This window comes from Heterocephalus glaber, unplaced genomic scaffold (genome assembly GCF_053883595.1).
Source record: "Heterocephalus glaber isolate CG9 unplaced genomic scaffold, H.glaber_assembly_v1.0 deba00001456, whole genome shotgun sequence".
Taxonomy (NCBI): Eukaryota; Metazoa; Chordata; class Mammalia; order Rodentia; family Bathyergidae; genus Heterocephalus; species Heterocephalus glaber.
The window spans coordinates 2,608,093-2,625,305 of record NW_028258304.1 but is presented as its reverse complement, the minus strand read 5'-3'; the positions used below and the strand labels follow the sequence as shown (position 1 = coordinate 2,625,305).

The window sequence follows — 17,213 nt, the reverse complement described above, 5'->3', positions numbered from 1 at the left end:
GGGAATTTTTGGGTTTTTTGTTTTTTGGGTGTTTTGGGTACCGGGGATTGAACTCTGGACCTTGCGATTTCGAGGCAGGTGGTAGAACCACTGAGCTAAATCCCCGGCATAGTTTTTGGTTTTTTGAGACAGGCTCTATGTAGTTCAGGCTAGCCTTGAACTCATTCTGTAGCCCAGGCTGGCCTCAAACTCACAGTGATCCTTCTGCCTCAGTCTCCCAAGTGCTGGGATCACAGGCATGAGCCACCACATCCGGCTTAACTGAGCATTCTAAACTTTATCTGTCTACCTGAGTGGCCTAAATATTTCTCCAAATTCCTATTATTTTTTTTTGTGGCACTGGAGATCAAATCTAGTACCTCATACATGCTAGGCAAGCACTCTACCATTGAGCTATATTCCAAGTCTCCACAAATTCTTTTTGTTGTTGTTGTTATTGTTTTGGTACCAGAGATCGAACTTGGGACCTTGTGCTTGCAAGGCAGGCTTTGGAACCACTGAGCTAAATCCCCGGCCCATTTTTTGTTGTTTTGAAACAAGGTCTCACTATGACTACAGACTGGCCTTGAACCTATGATCCTCCTGCCTTGGCCTCTCAAGTGCTGGGATTACAGGTATGTGCCACGATGCTCTGTCTTTATAATAATTTTTAACAGCTGCCTATCATTCTATGGCAAAGTAGCTTTATCATGGTTCATTTAATGGATACCCAGTATATCCATTTATAATATTTAAAATACAGTATTTTACATAATCATAAAATGAATGTCTCCGGAAAAAATGCTTTTTTTTTTGGTACTGGGGATCAAACTCAGGACCTTGTGCTTTCGAGGCAGGTGGCTGAACCACTGAGCTAAATCCCTGGCCCTGGAAAAAATGCTTTTTCTTTTTTGTTTTTTTTTTGGTACCAGGGATCAAACTCGGGTCCTTGTGCTTGCAAGGCAAGCAGCAGAACCATTGAGCTAAATCCCCGGCCCCAAAAATGCTTTTTCTATGCTAAGGATTATTTCCTTAAAAAATATTACTTAGAAATGGAATTACAAAATCAATCAAAAGGTAGAAACTTTTTTCCCCTCAGAGTTTCAGGTTTTCCTGGAAAAAGACGAATAAGTGAATATTTAACAACAATTTGCGCTCTACTACTGCTGGACTTGCTTCTCTACGGCAACAAAATAACCACGTTTTGTTTCACCATCTTTCTCCAATTTCCTAGCACCAAAACCTCAGTGCGTGACTGCTTGATCCATTTCTAGCAATATTTCCTATCAGAGGACCATTTTAAGTTTTCTCTTTTTGACAGAGTCACACTATGTAGCCCAGGCTGGCCTTAAACTCATGAACCTTCTGTCTCAGTCTCCCAAGCCTAAGGTAACAGGTGTGTACCACAACACCTGACCATTTTAAGGTTCTTTTTTTTCTTAACAGATACATCCAGCTTTTTTTTTTTTTTTGATTTTGGGTTTTTTGAGACAAGGTCTCACTATGTAGTTCAGGCTGAGCTTGAACTCACTATGTAGCCCAGGCTGGCTTCAAACCTGCAAATTCACAGTTATTCTCCTGCCTCAGCTTTCCAAGTACTGGGATTACAAGTGTGTGCCACCATGCTGGCTTGTTTTTTTAGACAAGATCTCACTATGTAGTTTTGGCTGGCCTTGAACTCACTGTGATCCTCCTGCCTCAGCCTTCCAAGTGCTGGGATTATAGGTGTGTGCCACCATGCCCAGCCACAAGCTATTTTTAAAAATGTTTATAGCAATTTATACAACACTAGCCATGACCAAGAGCCAGGATTTCACCTTTGCCTACAGTCTCATCATTTAAAAACTCTTTCCTAACTTGGTAACAAAAGTTATTTTAATTTTGTATTTTTAAAATGTTTTCATGGCTCTGTTTACCAGTGGGTTTACAGATTGACCCATATGTGTGCATCAGGTAATATTTTCATTTTGTTTAGAGTCTAGATCTCTTGACACTGATCTACTAAGGTACTTTAGCATTTTCACACTGACTTAGTCTTTAACTGACACTAATACTGAGCATTTAAATTTTTTTTTTTGTTACCAGGGATTGAACTCAGGTCCTTGCACTTTTGGGGCAGATGGTGGAACCACTGAGCTAATAAATCCCTGTCCCAAGTATTTAATTTTTTTAAAAACTATATTTATTTATTTATTTATTTATGGACACAGGGTCTCTCTATATAGTCGAGGCTGGCCTTAAACTCACTATCTAGCCCAGGCTGGCCTCAAACCTGAGAACTTAACAGTGATGCCCTTGCCTCAGCCTCCTCAGTGCTGGGATTACAGGTGTGCATCACCACGCCCAGTGCTAATTATTTAAATTTAATGTGTGTGTGTAGGCAGTCCCTTATTTTTTTTTTTTTTTAGTCCGATTTGTAATGGTCTCACTTAATATATTTTGACTGTACAATGGCACAAAAGCAATCCTATCAGTGGAAAGTACAGTTCAAATGTTGGATTTTGATCTTTCCCTGAGCTAGTAATATTTGGTATAATATTCTTTCACAATGCTAAACAATGGCAGTGAGCCACAGATACCAGTCAGCCATGAGATCACAAGAAACAACTGATCTCCTGTGTTGTTAAGCTCTGATGTTTGACAGGTTAGGTACATTACATGAATTTTCAACTCATGGTATTTTCAATTTATGATGGGTTTAGCAGGATGTAAGTATCATAAATTGAATAACATCTATATATATTTCTAACTGTATACACATACACACAAATACCTATCTCCCCATGGTAAAACTGCAAACAAACTGTATTCCTAAATTAGGGTGGGAAATATAACCACTGTCATAAGTTACCTGGTGCTGGGGATCAAACCCAGGGTCTTATAAATGCTAAGCATGTGCTCTACCACTGAACTATACTTCTAACCCACAAGTTTTTTTTAAAGTGTTTTATGAAAGAAAACTTCAAAATACCATCCTAAGGCAGATTAAGGCTTACAGGATGAACAGACATACACATAATAAAAGTAGAATTTGGATGCATCTTATTTTACATCACGACTAACTTTTAACTTCACAAAGAATCATCAATGGAGGTAAAACATTTCCAGGAAAAAAGAAAACTGTAAGAAGGGTAGAGTACTTTTGCCTAGTATATGTGAAGCCCCAGACTCAATCCCCAGCACTGCATAAAACAAAAACAAAACCCATAAGAACAAAAATTATTATTATTTTTAATATGACCTCTTATATATATATTTTTTGTTTGTTTTGGTACCAGGGATTAAACTCAGGTCCTCGCGCTTGCAAAGCAGGCACCAGAAGCACTGAGCTAAATCCCTGGCCCTGACCTCTTATATTTTTAATTCATTCTGTATTTGTTTGTAGAGTCTTTTTTTTGGGTACCGGGATTGAACTCGGGTCCTTGTGCTTGCAAGGCAGGCAGTGGAGCCACTGAGCTAAATCCCTGGGCCTATTTGTAGAGTCTAACACAGTGTTAGGCATGAAATTCAATCAATTTTTTTTCTTTTTTTTTGGTACCGGGGATCCAACTCGGGTCTTTGCACTTGCAAGGCAGGCAGCGGAACCACTGAATCTCCAGCCCTTAATCAATTATTTTTATTCCCAGCAATTTTTTTTTTTTTTTTTTTTTGGTACGAGGGATCGAACTTGAGACCTTGCACTTGCGAGGCAGGCGGCGGAACCACTGAGCTAAATCCCCGGCACCCCCCAATTTTTTTTTTTTTTTGGACCCAGGGGATCGAACTCTGGTCCTTGTACTTGCGTAGCAGGCGGCGAAACCATTGAGCTAAATCCCTGGGCCCTAAAAAAAAAAATTATTTTTTTTAATTGCTGAGATTCAGGGAGAAACACACAACAGTCTCCAAAGACAAATCACCAAACAAAGAAACAAACAAAACAGCCTCTCACCAGATACTTCATCTTTTTTCCTCTTCTTTGGCTTAGAGGCAGTAGACTCAGAAGCTGATACAGTTGACTCCGAATGACAACCTAATTGGGGCACAATAATCTCTTTAAGACCTGAAAAATAAAAGACTTGTGAATTAGTAACACTATCCAAAAGTATGAGCCGGGCATGGTGGTGCACACTTGTCATCCCAGCACTCAGGAGGCTGAGGCAGAATTGCCACAAATTCGAGACCAGCCTGAGCTACATAGTGAGTTCAAGGCCAGCCTGAACTACACAGAGAGACCCTGTCTCAAAACAAAACAAAACAAAATAAAAATAAATAAATAAACACATAAATAAATAAATAAAGCTATAGCAAAAGTATGGGCCCCATCTAGAGAAAAATTCACTTATAAAATTCTAAATCCGGGCCAGGGATTTAGCTCAGTGGTTTCACCACCTGCTGCGCAAGCGCAAGGACCTGAGTTCGATCCCCGGTACCAAAAATAAATAAATAAAATAAAATAAAATTCTAAATCCCCAAAATTAAAGATGGAGAGGTTGCCTACTTTAAATCAAGTTTACTGAAAAAAATCCCCTAAAACATGTGGTTTTGTTTATAAGATCATTAACTAGGCTTTATAAAGTAATGCAAAACTAAAAAGTTAGGAGCTGCTGCCAGTTAAAATAAAGATCATTAAGAAATGGAAAAAGGGCTGGGGATGTGGTTCCATGGTTCAAGGCCTAGGGTTCAATTCCTAGCATTACCAAAAAAAAAAAAAAGGAAAAGGAAAAGAAAGGTTCTGCATAAAACAAAAACAAGGTCTGGGGATGTAGCTCACTGGTACCACACCTGCCTGGCAAGCCAAAGATTCTGAGTTCGATTCCTGGTACCAAAAAATAAAAACAAAATAAATAAATAAAATTAATAGGGGCCAGGCATTTAGCTCAGTGGTTTCGCCGCCTGCTGTGCAGGCACAAGGACCCGAGTTTGATTCCCAGTACCAAAAAAAAAAAAAAATTAATGAATTAATTTTTTTAAAAAACCTTGAAAATGCAAGGTTCTGAGTTCAATCACCAGCACCAAAAACAAAAACAAAATCCCTAAGGACAAAAATAATCCTAGCACTGTGGAGGGTGAGGCAGGAGGATGGCAAATTTGAGCTCAACTTGGGCAACTTAGCAAGAGCCTGTCTCAAAATAAAAACCAAAACAAAACAAATCAAAAGGCTGAGATTGTAACAGTGTGAAGGTTCTGGGTTCAGTCTCCAGAACCACCACCTACTCCCCAAAAAAGGTGTCCACAAGACAAAAATATGTCAATGAAAACAAGACTTAATGAAGAAACCTTTAAGGTCTTTTGAGCAAGATGCTAGTTTTCCTCATCCTCAGAGATAAGAAATAAGCCAAAACTCAAAGGGATTTTTTTTTTGTTCTTTGTTTTTGTTAATATAGGCCATCTGTGGAACAACAACAAAATTGAAGTAAAGCTAACTTAGCTATATTCATTAACTCAATAAAAATGCCCAAGTCTCTTGATCTTTAATTTCTTTTCTTTTCTTTTTTGGTACCAGGGATCAAACTTGGGACCTTGTGCTTGCAAGGTAGGTGGTGGAACCACTGAGCTAAATCCCTGGCCCCTTGATCTTTAATTTCAACAATCCAACCACAAATCAATCAACCAGCCAACCTTAATGCAAATGTGCTGATTGGAATTAAAAGAAAGAATGCTTAAAAAATGAATAACCAAAAAAAAAAAAATGAAAGAATACTTTTCATCTAAATCATCTAGCAACTGTTTTTGAAGGTTGCTAGGACCATCTCCAAAGCATCAGAGGAACCCTTTCATTGCCATTTTAGAAAAATAGTAACTGTGTCAATAATACCACCTACCGCTGGAATCAAAATTTAGGAAGTCTGAGAATTCCTGAGCCAATGTCTCGTCACTGGCAAAGGCACAAATACAAGCAAAGAAATGAATGCATCTCTGGGCTGCATCATCCTTACAAGCACTCGACTTGTGCGATTTCAGAGACTGGCAGGAGCAGAAGAAGCGACGCTCAGGCAAGCTTTTGGCATTGATTTTCTGCACAAAAGATGTATGCAAATACCCCAAACTATGCTTCTGGCTTGCCTTGCATTTCACCACCAGGATGTTTTTGGTGATCCTCTGTACCAGAGGACCCGTGGGTTCTGTGGCCAGTTGCCAGATGGTCTGTTTGGTTTCTGGGGAGGCTTGCATGGCGTTCAGGACTGAACTCTTCAGAGTCAGAGGGGTGGCCTCCGCCTGGCAGTTCACTGCCAGCTTGATATGCTGGCACTGGTTTTCCACAACATCTTGGGTGGCAGCTTTCAAGCAGGAGGGGACATAACACCGTCCAGAGCTCAGCTGAGTGATGATCGTCCCATCTATGGTCTGGATTGTCGTCTCTGAAACACCTAGCTCCACAAAGCATCGGTAATCAGGGCCGCGGTCTCTCTGCCGAACTGAGTAGACCTGCAGATCAGAGCCAGTGATGATTTTGACAGCTTCAACACTAGGCTGCTTTCGTGCACCATAGCGGAAAATGGTCCCACATGTCTTGTTCTTACAGCTCAGTCCCCGGGTTCCATTGTATGTGCCACATCGGGGACACTTTCTGATTCCCCTCAAAGTGGCCTTCCCCAAATCAGATAAGAAAGCTGGGACTTTAGTTCTCAGAGAGTTTGGTTCCATTTTTCACAGGCCCTAGAAAAACAAGTCCATCAGCATGATTATACATTCACACACACACACACACAAAGTTAAAAATGACTTTTTTTTTTTTGGTACAGGGGATCAAACTTGGGACCTTGTGCTTTCGAGGCAGGCAGAGGAACCACTGAGCTAAATCCCTGGCCCTCCCCTCTTTCATCTCTTGGTCCTCTTCTCATTTGCAAAACATCTATCTCCATAAAATTAAAATAAAAATTTTAAAAAGACCTATTTCCCTATTATCTATCTTTTATTTTGCTTTTTAATTTATTCATACTTTGGGCTTCTTAACCAAAGTATTTCTCCACATTAGACCTATTCTATATAACAACTGAAGTTGGTTAACCTAATCTTTCTTTTTTTTTTTTTTCTTTTGGAGTACTGGGTATTGAACCCAGGGCCTTTGCAGTGAGCTACATCCCCAGCCCTTTTTTTATTTTATTTTTTGAGACAAGGTTAAATTACCCAGGTTGGGCTCAAATTTGTGATCCTCCTGACTCAGCCCCCTGAATAGCTAGGATTATAGGTGCATGCTACTGTGTCTGGCTGGTTAACCTATTTTTTATGGGGAACAGATGTTTACATAAAACAGCAAGTACTAGAAAACAAGAAAGATGGGTTCTTTTCTACCATTCCCCAAAAAACTCAACCCAATCCTACCTGTACGAGCTGCCAGGGCATCTGGAAAACAGCGTAATCTGAATTCATAAAACCTAAAGCGTATTTCATTAGTTTGGGATGATCAGAGAGGATAGGTAAAGACATGATCATTTGCAGAGTATATGATACTGCTTAACCCAAGTCTTCTGAAGTTTGAACTCTATGGTGTAACAATGCAGACGTTCTGCCTCTTCCTTCTTGACCAGCCAATGGCAAAGCTCCTGCTCAATATTCCACACTTAAAGATTTCTACCACCTTAAGTGGAGATCTTGGCCATCTACAAGAAAAAAATAATAAAATTATATGAAGACGGATTCCTCCTAGAAATCAGATAGAATAGGGGCTGAGGGCAGAGCTCAGTAGAACACGTATAGCATGTATGGGGCCCTGAGCTAAATCCTCAGCAATAATAATAACAGAATATAAATCTAAGTCTTTCATATTTGAGAAATATTTGATTGAAATTTTTGTGGAAATAGTTCACTGTTTTGTATTTCCAACTACAAGAAAATAAAACAGTGCTAATGTTGTTACAAAGGGGATTGACAAGAACACCTCGTGCCATGGTATATAACTGATTGAATACTCACTTTTCCTAATAGTAATACATTACATTTTTAGAGTGTCTTATGCTTTTTAAAGTATTTTCCCATTATTTCATTTAAATTTCACAATATGAGGATCTCCTTTAAGCTAAACAACTGTTCTGCAGATAAGTTAAAGGGCTGGAGGTACAGCTCAGTGGTAGAATACTTGCCTACCAAGTATGAGGTCCTGGGTTCAATCCCAGCACCTCAAAAAAAAGCCTAAATTACATATATACATACATATATACATATATATGTGTATATACATATATACATGTATATATATGTATATACACATATATATATGTATCTTGCCTTAGGTCACCCAGAAAAATCAGCAATGCAGTTTCCACTAACTCATAGAATCTAAGAGTATGAATTTCTACTTACAATTTTCCCCCTCAATATTTATCATGAGCCGGTCATGGTGGCACATGCCTGTAATCTCAGCACTTGGGAAGCTGAGCAGGAGGATTGCTGAGAGTTTGAGGCCTGCCTGGACTACATAGTGAGACCAAGTCCAGCCTAAACTATATATAGAGACCCTGTCTCAAAAAAACAAACCAACCAAACAAAATATGTATCTTGTGAAAATTCCCAAGCATGTAGAAAAACAGAACTGTAAAGTGAATTCTCCATGTATCCACCCACTAGGTTTTTTGTTGGTTTTTTTTGCGGTACTGGGTATTGAACTCAGGACCTTGCACTTCCAAGGCAGGTGTGGTACCACTGGGCTAAATCCCTGCCCCCTTCCCCCTTTTTTGTACTAGGAATCCAACTCTGGGCATCATGTTTGCCAGGCAGGTGTTGCAGCACTGAGCTATATCCCTGGTTTGATTTTACAATTAACATTTTATCATATTTATCACATGTCTATTCTCCCTGCTTCCATTCATGAATCCTCTTCCATTCATGAATTCCTCTTTTTCTTTTCTTTTCTTTTTTTCTTCAGTGCTGGGTAGTGAATCCAGGACCTCATGGAGGCAGGGCGAGCCCTCAACCACTGAGCTACAACCTAGACCTCATTGATTCCTTTTATACTTTCAGGCAAAGTAAGCTGTAGGTATCAGTTCAGCATGCATATTTTTAATAGAAGTTCAACATCTTTAATGCTTTCTTAAGAAAACTGTCTGCTTATGATTTTTAAATTGGCTGTTAACATTGTTCCTTCACTATTCCAAAGGAGGATCTTGATAAAGTATCTTCCCTCCATATCTTTTGTAGTCAACCAATTTAAAAATTGAAAAATATAAATAAGAATTATCTATGGCTGGGGATGGAGATCAGTGGTGCAGTACCTACCTAGCAAGCCCTACGCCCTGGGTTCAATCCCTGGTACCAAAAAAGGAAAAAAAAGTTGAAAAAAAAGAGAGAGAGAATGATTTAAAAATTCCTACTTTGCCAGGCACGGTGGCACATGCTTGTTTTCTCAGTTACTTGGGAGGCTGAGACAGGAGGATTGCAAGTTTGAAGCCAGTATGGGCAACATAGTGAGACCCTGTCTCAAAGCAAGATAAAACAATAAAGTAAGCTCAGTGGCACAGGTCTTGCCTAGTATGTGTGAAGCCTTGAGTTCAATCCCCATCACCACAAAATAAATTTAATTAAAAAAATTTTTAAATCCTCACTTTTTCATTGGTGCTATGAATCAATCTCCAACAGCAGTATCTGCTGAGTAAATAAACCTTTGAGAGGTAAGATCTACTGGAAAATTTCTTCACTTTGGCATTACTGACATTTAGGGCTGGATCAGTGTTTGTTGTAGGGATTGTTCTATGCACTGTAAGATGCTGCTTAGCAGCATCTCTGGACTTCACCCACTAGATGAGTATAGCACACTCCCCCCATCTCCAGTTGTAAAAAACAAAACAGAAAAATGTCTTCTGATAATACCAACCCTACATTAAAAATAGAATTGTAGAATGAATATTCCATGTACCCGCCACTGGCTTTGTTTTTAGCTTTTACAATTAACATTTTTTCATATTTACTTTATCACATCTATCCTCCTTCTATTATTCCTTTTTTATCATGTCTATATACAAACAAAAAAAAATATTAAAGTTACACAAAGATGGGATGATTCTTTCCCCTTTAGGGGCAAAATTTTCCCAGTTAAAAACCATCAATCTAGAGACTAAGCCTATTCATAGAACATTGCCTTCCCAGTTTAATGATCTTCATTGGTAAGTACTATCATTCAGTCAAACATGGGTTTTCAGGAGAATGTTGTTACAAAGTAAAAATACAGAGGATCCTGGTGGCACATGACTCTAATCCATGCACTCAGGGAGGCCGAGACAGGAGAATCACACATTCCAGCAGAGTCTGGGGAATTCAGTGATTTAGCAGGACTGTCTCAAAACATTAAACAGGGTAGGGGCAGGAATTTAGCTTAGTGGAGCTACACCTGCCTCGCAAGTGCAAGGTCCCGAGTTCAATCCCCAGTACCAAAAAAAAAAAAAAAATTAAATAGGGTAGAAATATAGCTCAGTGAAAAGGCCTAGGGTTCAATCCCCAGTACCGGGGGGGAAGAAAGGCCCTGTGTTCAACTCCTAGGAATGAAAAACCAAAACAAAACAAAAAACATAATTTAGTTTACCCTCTAGCATAATTATCTTTGTGACCAAGTCCTTTAATTTCTGAGCTTCCAGTTTCATTTTGATGATAATTTAACGTATTATTATATTGGTGGTCTGGCATGGTGGCACACACCCATAATCCCAGCATTAGGGGGCCCAAGCCAGGAGGATCACTGCAAGTTCGCTGCTAGCCTGGGCTACATAGCGAGTTCAAAGCCAGTCTCAAAAAAAGAAAAAAAATTATTAAACTGGAAAAAAATGATTTCTTATTCATTAAAGAAGAAGTGGTTTAACATTAGTTTGTAGTGAAGCCTTAAGGTGCTCTAGGTATTACTTCTACTTTTTTTTTTTTTGGTACCGGAGATTGAACTCAGGTTCTTGCACTTGCAAGGCAGGCGGCGGAACCACTGAGATAAATCCCCGGCCCTCTCTTCTGTTTTTTATTATGGATAATTTGTTAATGTTTAACTTTCTTGCCGCTGAGATACAATACCTGACAGCCACAACTTAAAAAGAATAAAGGTTTATTTTGGCTCACAGTTTGTAGAGGTTTTAATCCATAGTCAGCTGGCTCCAAGGCAGAGCGGCATGGCAGAGGCTACTCATGGCATGCCAAGGGGAACCACAGTGTATGAAGGGAAGAGCCAGGATGGGAAATATACTCTTTCAAGCCATTCTGTCAGTGACTCACTTCTTTCAACCATCCCCTACCTCTTAACCACAAGCCAGCTATACTACTCCCATAATCTAGTCACCTTCCATGAGGCTCTTGGGGGACATTTAAACATAAATCATAATACTCCACCCTGGCCCCAAAAAGGCTCGTGCCCATCAGGTTATGGAAAATGCATTTAGTCTATCTCTAAGAGTTGCCAAAGTCTTAATAGTTTCAGCATTGCTGGGAAGTCCAAGTCCAAAGTCTCCTCTGAGACTCAAAGCAAATTCTTAGCTGTGAGTCCTTATAAAATCAATGTCTACATACAATGGCACAGGATAAACATTCCCATTCCAAATAGGAGAAAAAAAGGGAGATAGAAAGGAATGGGACCAAAGTTAGACCAAAACCCAGCAGGGTAAACATTAAATACTGTAGTTCCATGTCCAGCACTTGTTGCAAAATGTGGTGAGATATAAATTCCGCAAGGCAGCTGGGCATGGTGGCACACACCTGTACTCCCAGCACTGGAGAGGATCACCATGAGTTCGAGGCTAGTCTGGGCTATACACAATTCATGGCCAGCCTGAACTACTGTACATAATAGACTCTGTCTCAAAGAAAAAAAAAAGACCCTCCAAAAGGCTTGGGTAGCCCAACCCCTACAGCACCTATAGCATTGCTGGTGGGTACATTCCTTATGGCTTTTATCTTCGGCTGGCTTTACTAAATTCTTATAGCTTTCCTCAGACATCTCATGTTCCTGGCTCCTCACTTCTCCAACTTCCTGGGGTCTCCACTGCACTTTTGGCTTCACTTTCACAACTTCATGTACTGCCCTCTCAGGAGCACACTGCTTGGCATCTCAGGCCTTTTTTCTGAAATCTGGGTAGAAACCTCCATGACCCCATAACTCTTGTATTCTGCATGCTCATAAAGCCAGCACCATGTGGATGATGCCAAGGTCTGCTGCCCATACCAGCAGTAACCAGGCTCTTTTGCATCACGGATGCATAAGACCGAGTGCCTGAGGGGCTGAGCATATTGAACCAAATCCTGGGGAGGAAATTCCCTAGGCAGCCCTTCTCTAGGAGAGGGCCTTAAGGTTCTCTTTTCAAAGCAAAGTCTTTCACTTCAGCAGACCAAAGATCAGAGTCTTGCAGTTTCCTCCATGCCCTCAAGGTAGATTGCATATTGTTCTGACTCAAAGTACTTGACTTCTTTTTATTTTTAGTACCAGGGATCGAACTCAGGACCTTGTGCTTGCGAGGCAGGCGGTAGAACCACTGAGCTAAATCCCTGGCTTGACTTTTTAAATCGTAATCTTTTCAGCAACCAAGCTCTTCTCTGTTCTAATTTTACAGATCTCAACTTTGTAAGAGCTTCCTTTCTAGTGAAACTTGAAACTTCCTCAGCTATGCCATTTGGGATAAAGGCGCTTGACAGTATCCATGCCACAGCATGAATGTTGGGCTGCCTTGAAATTTCCTCTGCCAGATTAATCTGTTGTCCTTAATCTCAGTCTGCCACAAAGCCTCTGGACATTTGTCTCAAGAGAATAAGGTAGACAAAATTTCAGCCTGAACGCAGATGGCCTAAAGTCCAACTGCCAATGAATTCCCAACTGAAACCTCCTGAGCCTAGACTTTATCATCTACATTTCTATGAGCATTCAGGTCTTCTGAGCTCTGATTATAATCTCCCATAGAGTGTGGCTTACAACATTCTAGGGCTGCTTCTCCACCCAGCATCTCCAAACCCTTCCAAATCCTCCTGTGAGCCAGTTTCAAAGGCCTTTGAACTACATGGTCAGGTAGCATTGCAGCAATGACCCTACTCCTGGTACTAAAACCTGTTTTAGTCACCTTTCTCATTGCTGGGACAAAATACCCCACATTGACAACTTAAGGAAAGAGGGGTTTATTTTGGCTCACATTTTGTAGAGGTTTCAGTCCACAGTCTGCTGGCTCCAAGGCAGGAGAGCATGGCAGAGAGGAACAGATGAGGATCTTCATAGCATGGCATCAGGGAACCAGAGAGAGTCAAGGGAGGAGTCAGGAATAGAGATATAACCTTCCAGGTCATGCTCACAATGACCTGCCTCTTCTGACCAGGTCCTACCTCCTAACATCAAGCCAGCTACAATGCCCCTATAACCCAATCACCTCCCAAAGGTCCTTATGATCACCTAAGGCTTTAGGAAGACATATAGATATAAAGCATAAGAGTATCTTTCAAAATTATAAGTACATATTTTTATTTTTATTTTTAATTTATTTTATTTTTTTTGCTACCGGGGATCAGACTCAGGTCCTTGCGCTTGAGCAACAGGCAGCGCAACCACTGAGCTAAATCCCCAGCCCATAAGTACATACTTTAAAAAATATTTTAAGATTTTAGATTTATAGAAAAGCTACAAATATACTATAGAGTCCCTATATCCCCTTTATCCAGCTATGAGACATTTGTTACAAAGTTTAATATTGGTACAATACTATTAACTCTACTACAAAATTTATTTGTATTTTGCCAATTTTTCTAATGTCCTTTTTAAAAATAAACTTTATGCAGAATTTTAGATTTACAGAAAAATTGCTGATTGTAGAACAAACTTCCCAGATAGCCCTCAGTTTTCTCAGATGTTAACCAATAGTGGCACATTATGTATTACCATGGGACATTTGTCAAAACCAAGACTGCAGCATGTATCAGTACTTTCCTCTATACAGTATTCCACTGTATAGATAAATCAGACTTTGTTTATACACTGATCAGCCAACAGACATTTGGACTGTTCCCATTTGTTGGCTATTATAAAGTGTTGCTGGCCATGGTGGTGCACTCCTATATTCCTGAGGCAGGAAGACTGAAAGTTCAAACCCAGCCTGGGCACCTTTGTGAGACCCTGTCTCAAAATAAAATATAAATAAATAAAAAGGGCTGGGGGTGTAGCTCAATGTGAAGTCCCTGAACAAAAACAAAAACAAACACAGTGCTGTTGAGAACATTAATGTTTAACTCTGTGTATGGACAAATGACTTTACTTTTCTTTCTTTTTTTTTCCAGTGCCAGGGATTGAACTCAGGGCCTCGTGCTTGCAAGGCCCCACCGAGTTAAATAAAACCCCAGCCCTGTCTTCACTTTTCTTGAGCAGGTATCTACAAGTAGAAGTGTTGGGTCCTAGGCTAAACATACATTTTACTTAAAAAAAAAAAAACTGATACAGGGCCAGAGATTTAGCTCAGTAGTTCTGCCGCCTGCCTCACAAGCACAAGGACCTGAGTTCAATTCCCGATACCACAAAACAAAACAAAAAACAAAAACAAACAAACAAAAAACCGAAAGGAGTGGGATGTGGCAGCATAGGCCAATAATCCTAGCAGTTTTGGAGGCTGAGGTGGGAAGATTGCAAGTTCCATCCCAGCCTGGGCAATTTAGAGAGACCCTGCCTCAAAATAAAAAAAAAAAAGGGCTGGGATGTAGCTTAGTGTGAAGGCACTTGGTTCAATTTCCAGTACCACAAAAACTAACTAAATATATAGAAAAGAAAAGAAAGGGAGAGGGAGCATGAAAAGGCAACTGTGAGATATAAAAAAGAAAACAAAGAAAATTTATTTTAAATGTGTGAAAAAACAATTTTACAGTAACCAAGAGGCAAATTAAAGTAACAACAATAGGGGTATAGCTCAGTGGCAGAGTACTTGAGTAGCATATTTAAGGTTGGAGACTGGATCCCCAGTGCTGCAAACAAGGTAATATTTCAGCAAAATGACAAGAAAAGAAGAAAAAAAGAGTTACACTGCATTCATGAGGAGACTGGAGAAACACTTTACATTGTTGGTGTAAACTGCAATATTCTCTTGGAAAGGGTATAAATAAAAGTAATACTGTACATACTTTGCCTTAGCAATTTCAATTCCACCTCCTCTGTACAACATGCACAAAGAGGGACTCACTGCCAGACCGTCTATAATTGCAAAAGACTAAAAAGAGTTTAAGAGCTCATCAGTAAACAGTAAACAACTAAGAATCAGGTGCAGTGGTACATGCCTGTAAGGCTGTGCTGGGAGGCTGAATGCAGCAGAAAGATCACAAATTCAGCCCAGCCTGGTTAACTTACTGATTTAGCTAGACCATGTAGCTCAGTGTAAAGGCCCTGGGTTCATTTCCCAGTACTGGGGGGGGTGGGGGCGGGGGGGGGTGTGTGTGAAAAAGCAGCTGTAGTACTTTGTGTATATGCTCCTCTTGGTTTTAATAAAGGACAGAGACGTAGGGTGAATGTTTAAATTTTTTTTTAAAACTGCAGTAAAAGACATATTGCCAAAACAATGGTCTGTGTTTGAAGCAAGGGGAAGTATTTTGAGGACTGATGGTAATGTGTCTTTTACTATAATACATTTTAAAATTTAAACACCATAGTTTTTGACCTCTCTCTGTACATACAAATCTGTTGCCTCAGAAGTGATTTGGGACTTGGGAAATATACAGTGACGGTGGGAGGATGTCTTACATTTCACAGTTTTATACTACTTTAATTTTAAAACGTACTAGTGGGCCAGGATGTAGCTCAGTGGAGCCGCACATGCCTGGCAACGTCCTGAATTCGATCCTTGGTACCCCCAAAAATAAGACATGGCCTAGTACAGAGTCTATATTGGAAGCATAAACAGCACAACTTGTAAAGAACTTGTCTTTGAAACGAACTTTCTTGTAGGTCTCTTCTTGGCAAGTTTACAAAAAGTCTCCCCAGCAAGAGGACTGGTGTTGGAGTTCCAAGGCCAGCCTGGACTACATAGCGAAACCTTGTCTCAAAAAAACCACAAGGGGCCTGGAATGTAGCTCAGTGGCGCCGCGCCTGCCTGGCAAGCGCAAGGTCCGGAGTTCGATTCCCATTACCAAAAAAAAAACAAAAACAAAAAACCCGAAAATAAGTATGTACCCAAATCTTCTCCGTGTTCAGCCCTTTCTATGCATTTACTCATGTAACTGCTCGCACGAACCTATGAAAATACCATTTTACCCATCTTAGAGACGAAACCGCCTCCGATTTGACGAAAATGTCTCAGCCAGAAGAATTTTAGAGTGAATTTGGAATCCATTGTATTTCTGTCAAACCACAAGTGGAAAGGAGGGTACATTAATTCCGAGCTTCCTCAGAACAGCGGGAAAAGGGCGCCAGGGTCTCGCAGACGCACTCATTGCTCCCTTCTGGCTTCCGGAACCCGACCGCCAACCCCGGGACCTGCTTCCCGGCATCCTCCACGCGTGCCCACTCACTTCCGGTGCCAAGTAGGCCCAAGCACAAGCATCACCTACAGCCTGCTTCTTGGGTATACTCTTCGCCTGATCCCCAGCCCTACACCTCTGTCCCACCGCCGCCCCATATTCTCTTGCCGCGGCCCCCTTACCTGCCCCGCGCCCCCCACCCGCAGGGCTCGCTGATGACCGCCCTCACCTCTTCTCTCTTGGTCTGCCGCGGCCTTTTACAAACGCGGCGAAACTGTTCGCTGTAACGACAGTCTTTATTGGTCAGGTCCGCCCCCGCGCGCAAGTGCCCGCCCACCTCTGTTTGCGTTGCTCATGTGAGTTGTAGTTTTCCTCTGGAGCCCGCTGAGTATTTCGAACAAGATCCAGTAGAACCTGCGGAAAGTTGGCTGCTGTTACTTGCCTGGCAAGCTCTGGTTCTTGCCTGGGGCTGGAGTTCCTCTTTCATCTTCACAACTCCAGAGCTGGTCGTGACTTCTTCAGGCCAGAGACAGTCCTGTTTCTGAGTTCCACTGGAAATTGATGGAAAAGTCGCCTGAGATTTTTTGTACCTTATTGCAGATGTCGCCTGCGATTTAGTCTAGAGATCTTGCCCACTAGTGTTCATTGTTTCTTTCCATCATTTGTATGTTTATCTTACCTTTTTCTCCCTTAACTACATTTTGACTTAGTAGTTGAATGTTTTCCCTTATATTGTGCTGAAACTGGGGCCCTGTGTGTCCTAATTATGGTCCTTGAAATCCCACAGAATAAATATAAATGCTCTTTGTTGAGGATTTCATAGCTCCGTGTGTTTGAAGGTGGGCCTGTTGGAAAACTCTGGAATGAGACTTTTCTGCACC

The 17,213-nt window shown here is 40.8% G+C and overlaps 1 protein-coding gene across 6 annotated transcripts in view; it reads right to left on the bottom strand.

The window, feature by feature from the left end:
* CUNH2orf42 (chromosome unknown C2orf42 homolog) overlaps window positions 1-16,641 on the bottom strand; it is a 38,438-nt gene extending 21,797 nt beyond the window's left edge. For 2 of the 6 annotated variants that reach the window (XM_087215942.1, XM_087215946.1), the window contains exons 1-4: window positions 16,562-16,641; window positions 7,282-7,559; window positions 5,781-6,615; window positions 3,908-4,018 (exon numbers count right to left, since the gene is read on the bottom strand). In XM_087215942.1, the coding sequence (XP_087072068.1) occupies window positions 3,908-4,018; window positions 5,781-6,603 (934 nt within the window). In that variant the 5' untranslated portion in view covers window positions 6,604-6,615; window positions 7,282-7,559; window positions 16,562-16,641. Of the gene's footprint in view, window positions 1-3,907; window positions 4,019-5,780; window positions 6,616-7,281; window positions 7,560-16,106; window positions 16,292-16,514 lie in introns of those variants that run through there. The other 4 variants (XM_087215944.1, XM_087215947.1, XM_087215943.1 and 1 more) reach the window with 3 other exon arrangements.
* Between the last annotated feature and the right edge of the window lie 572 nt (window positions 16,642-17,213).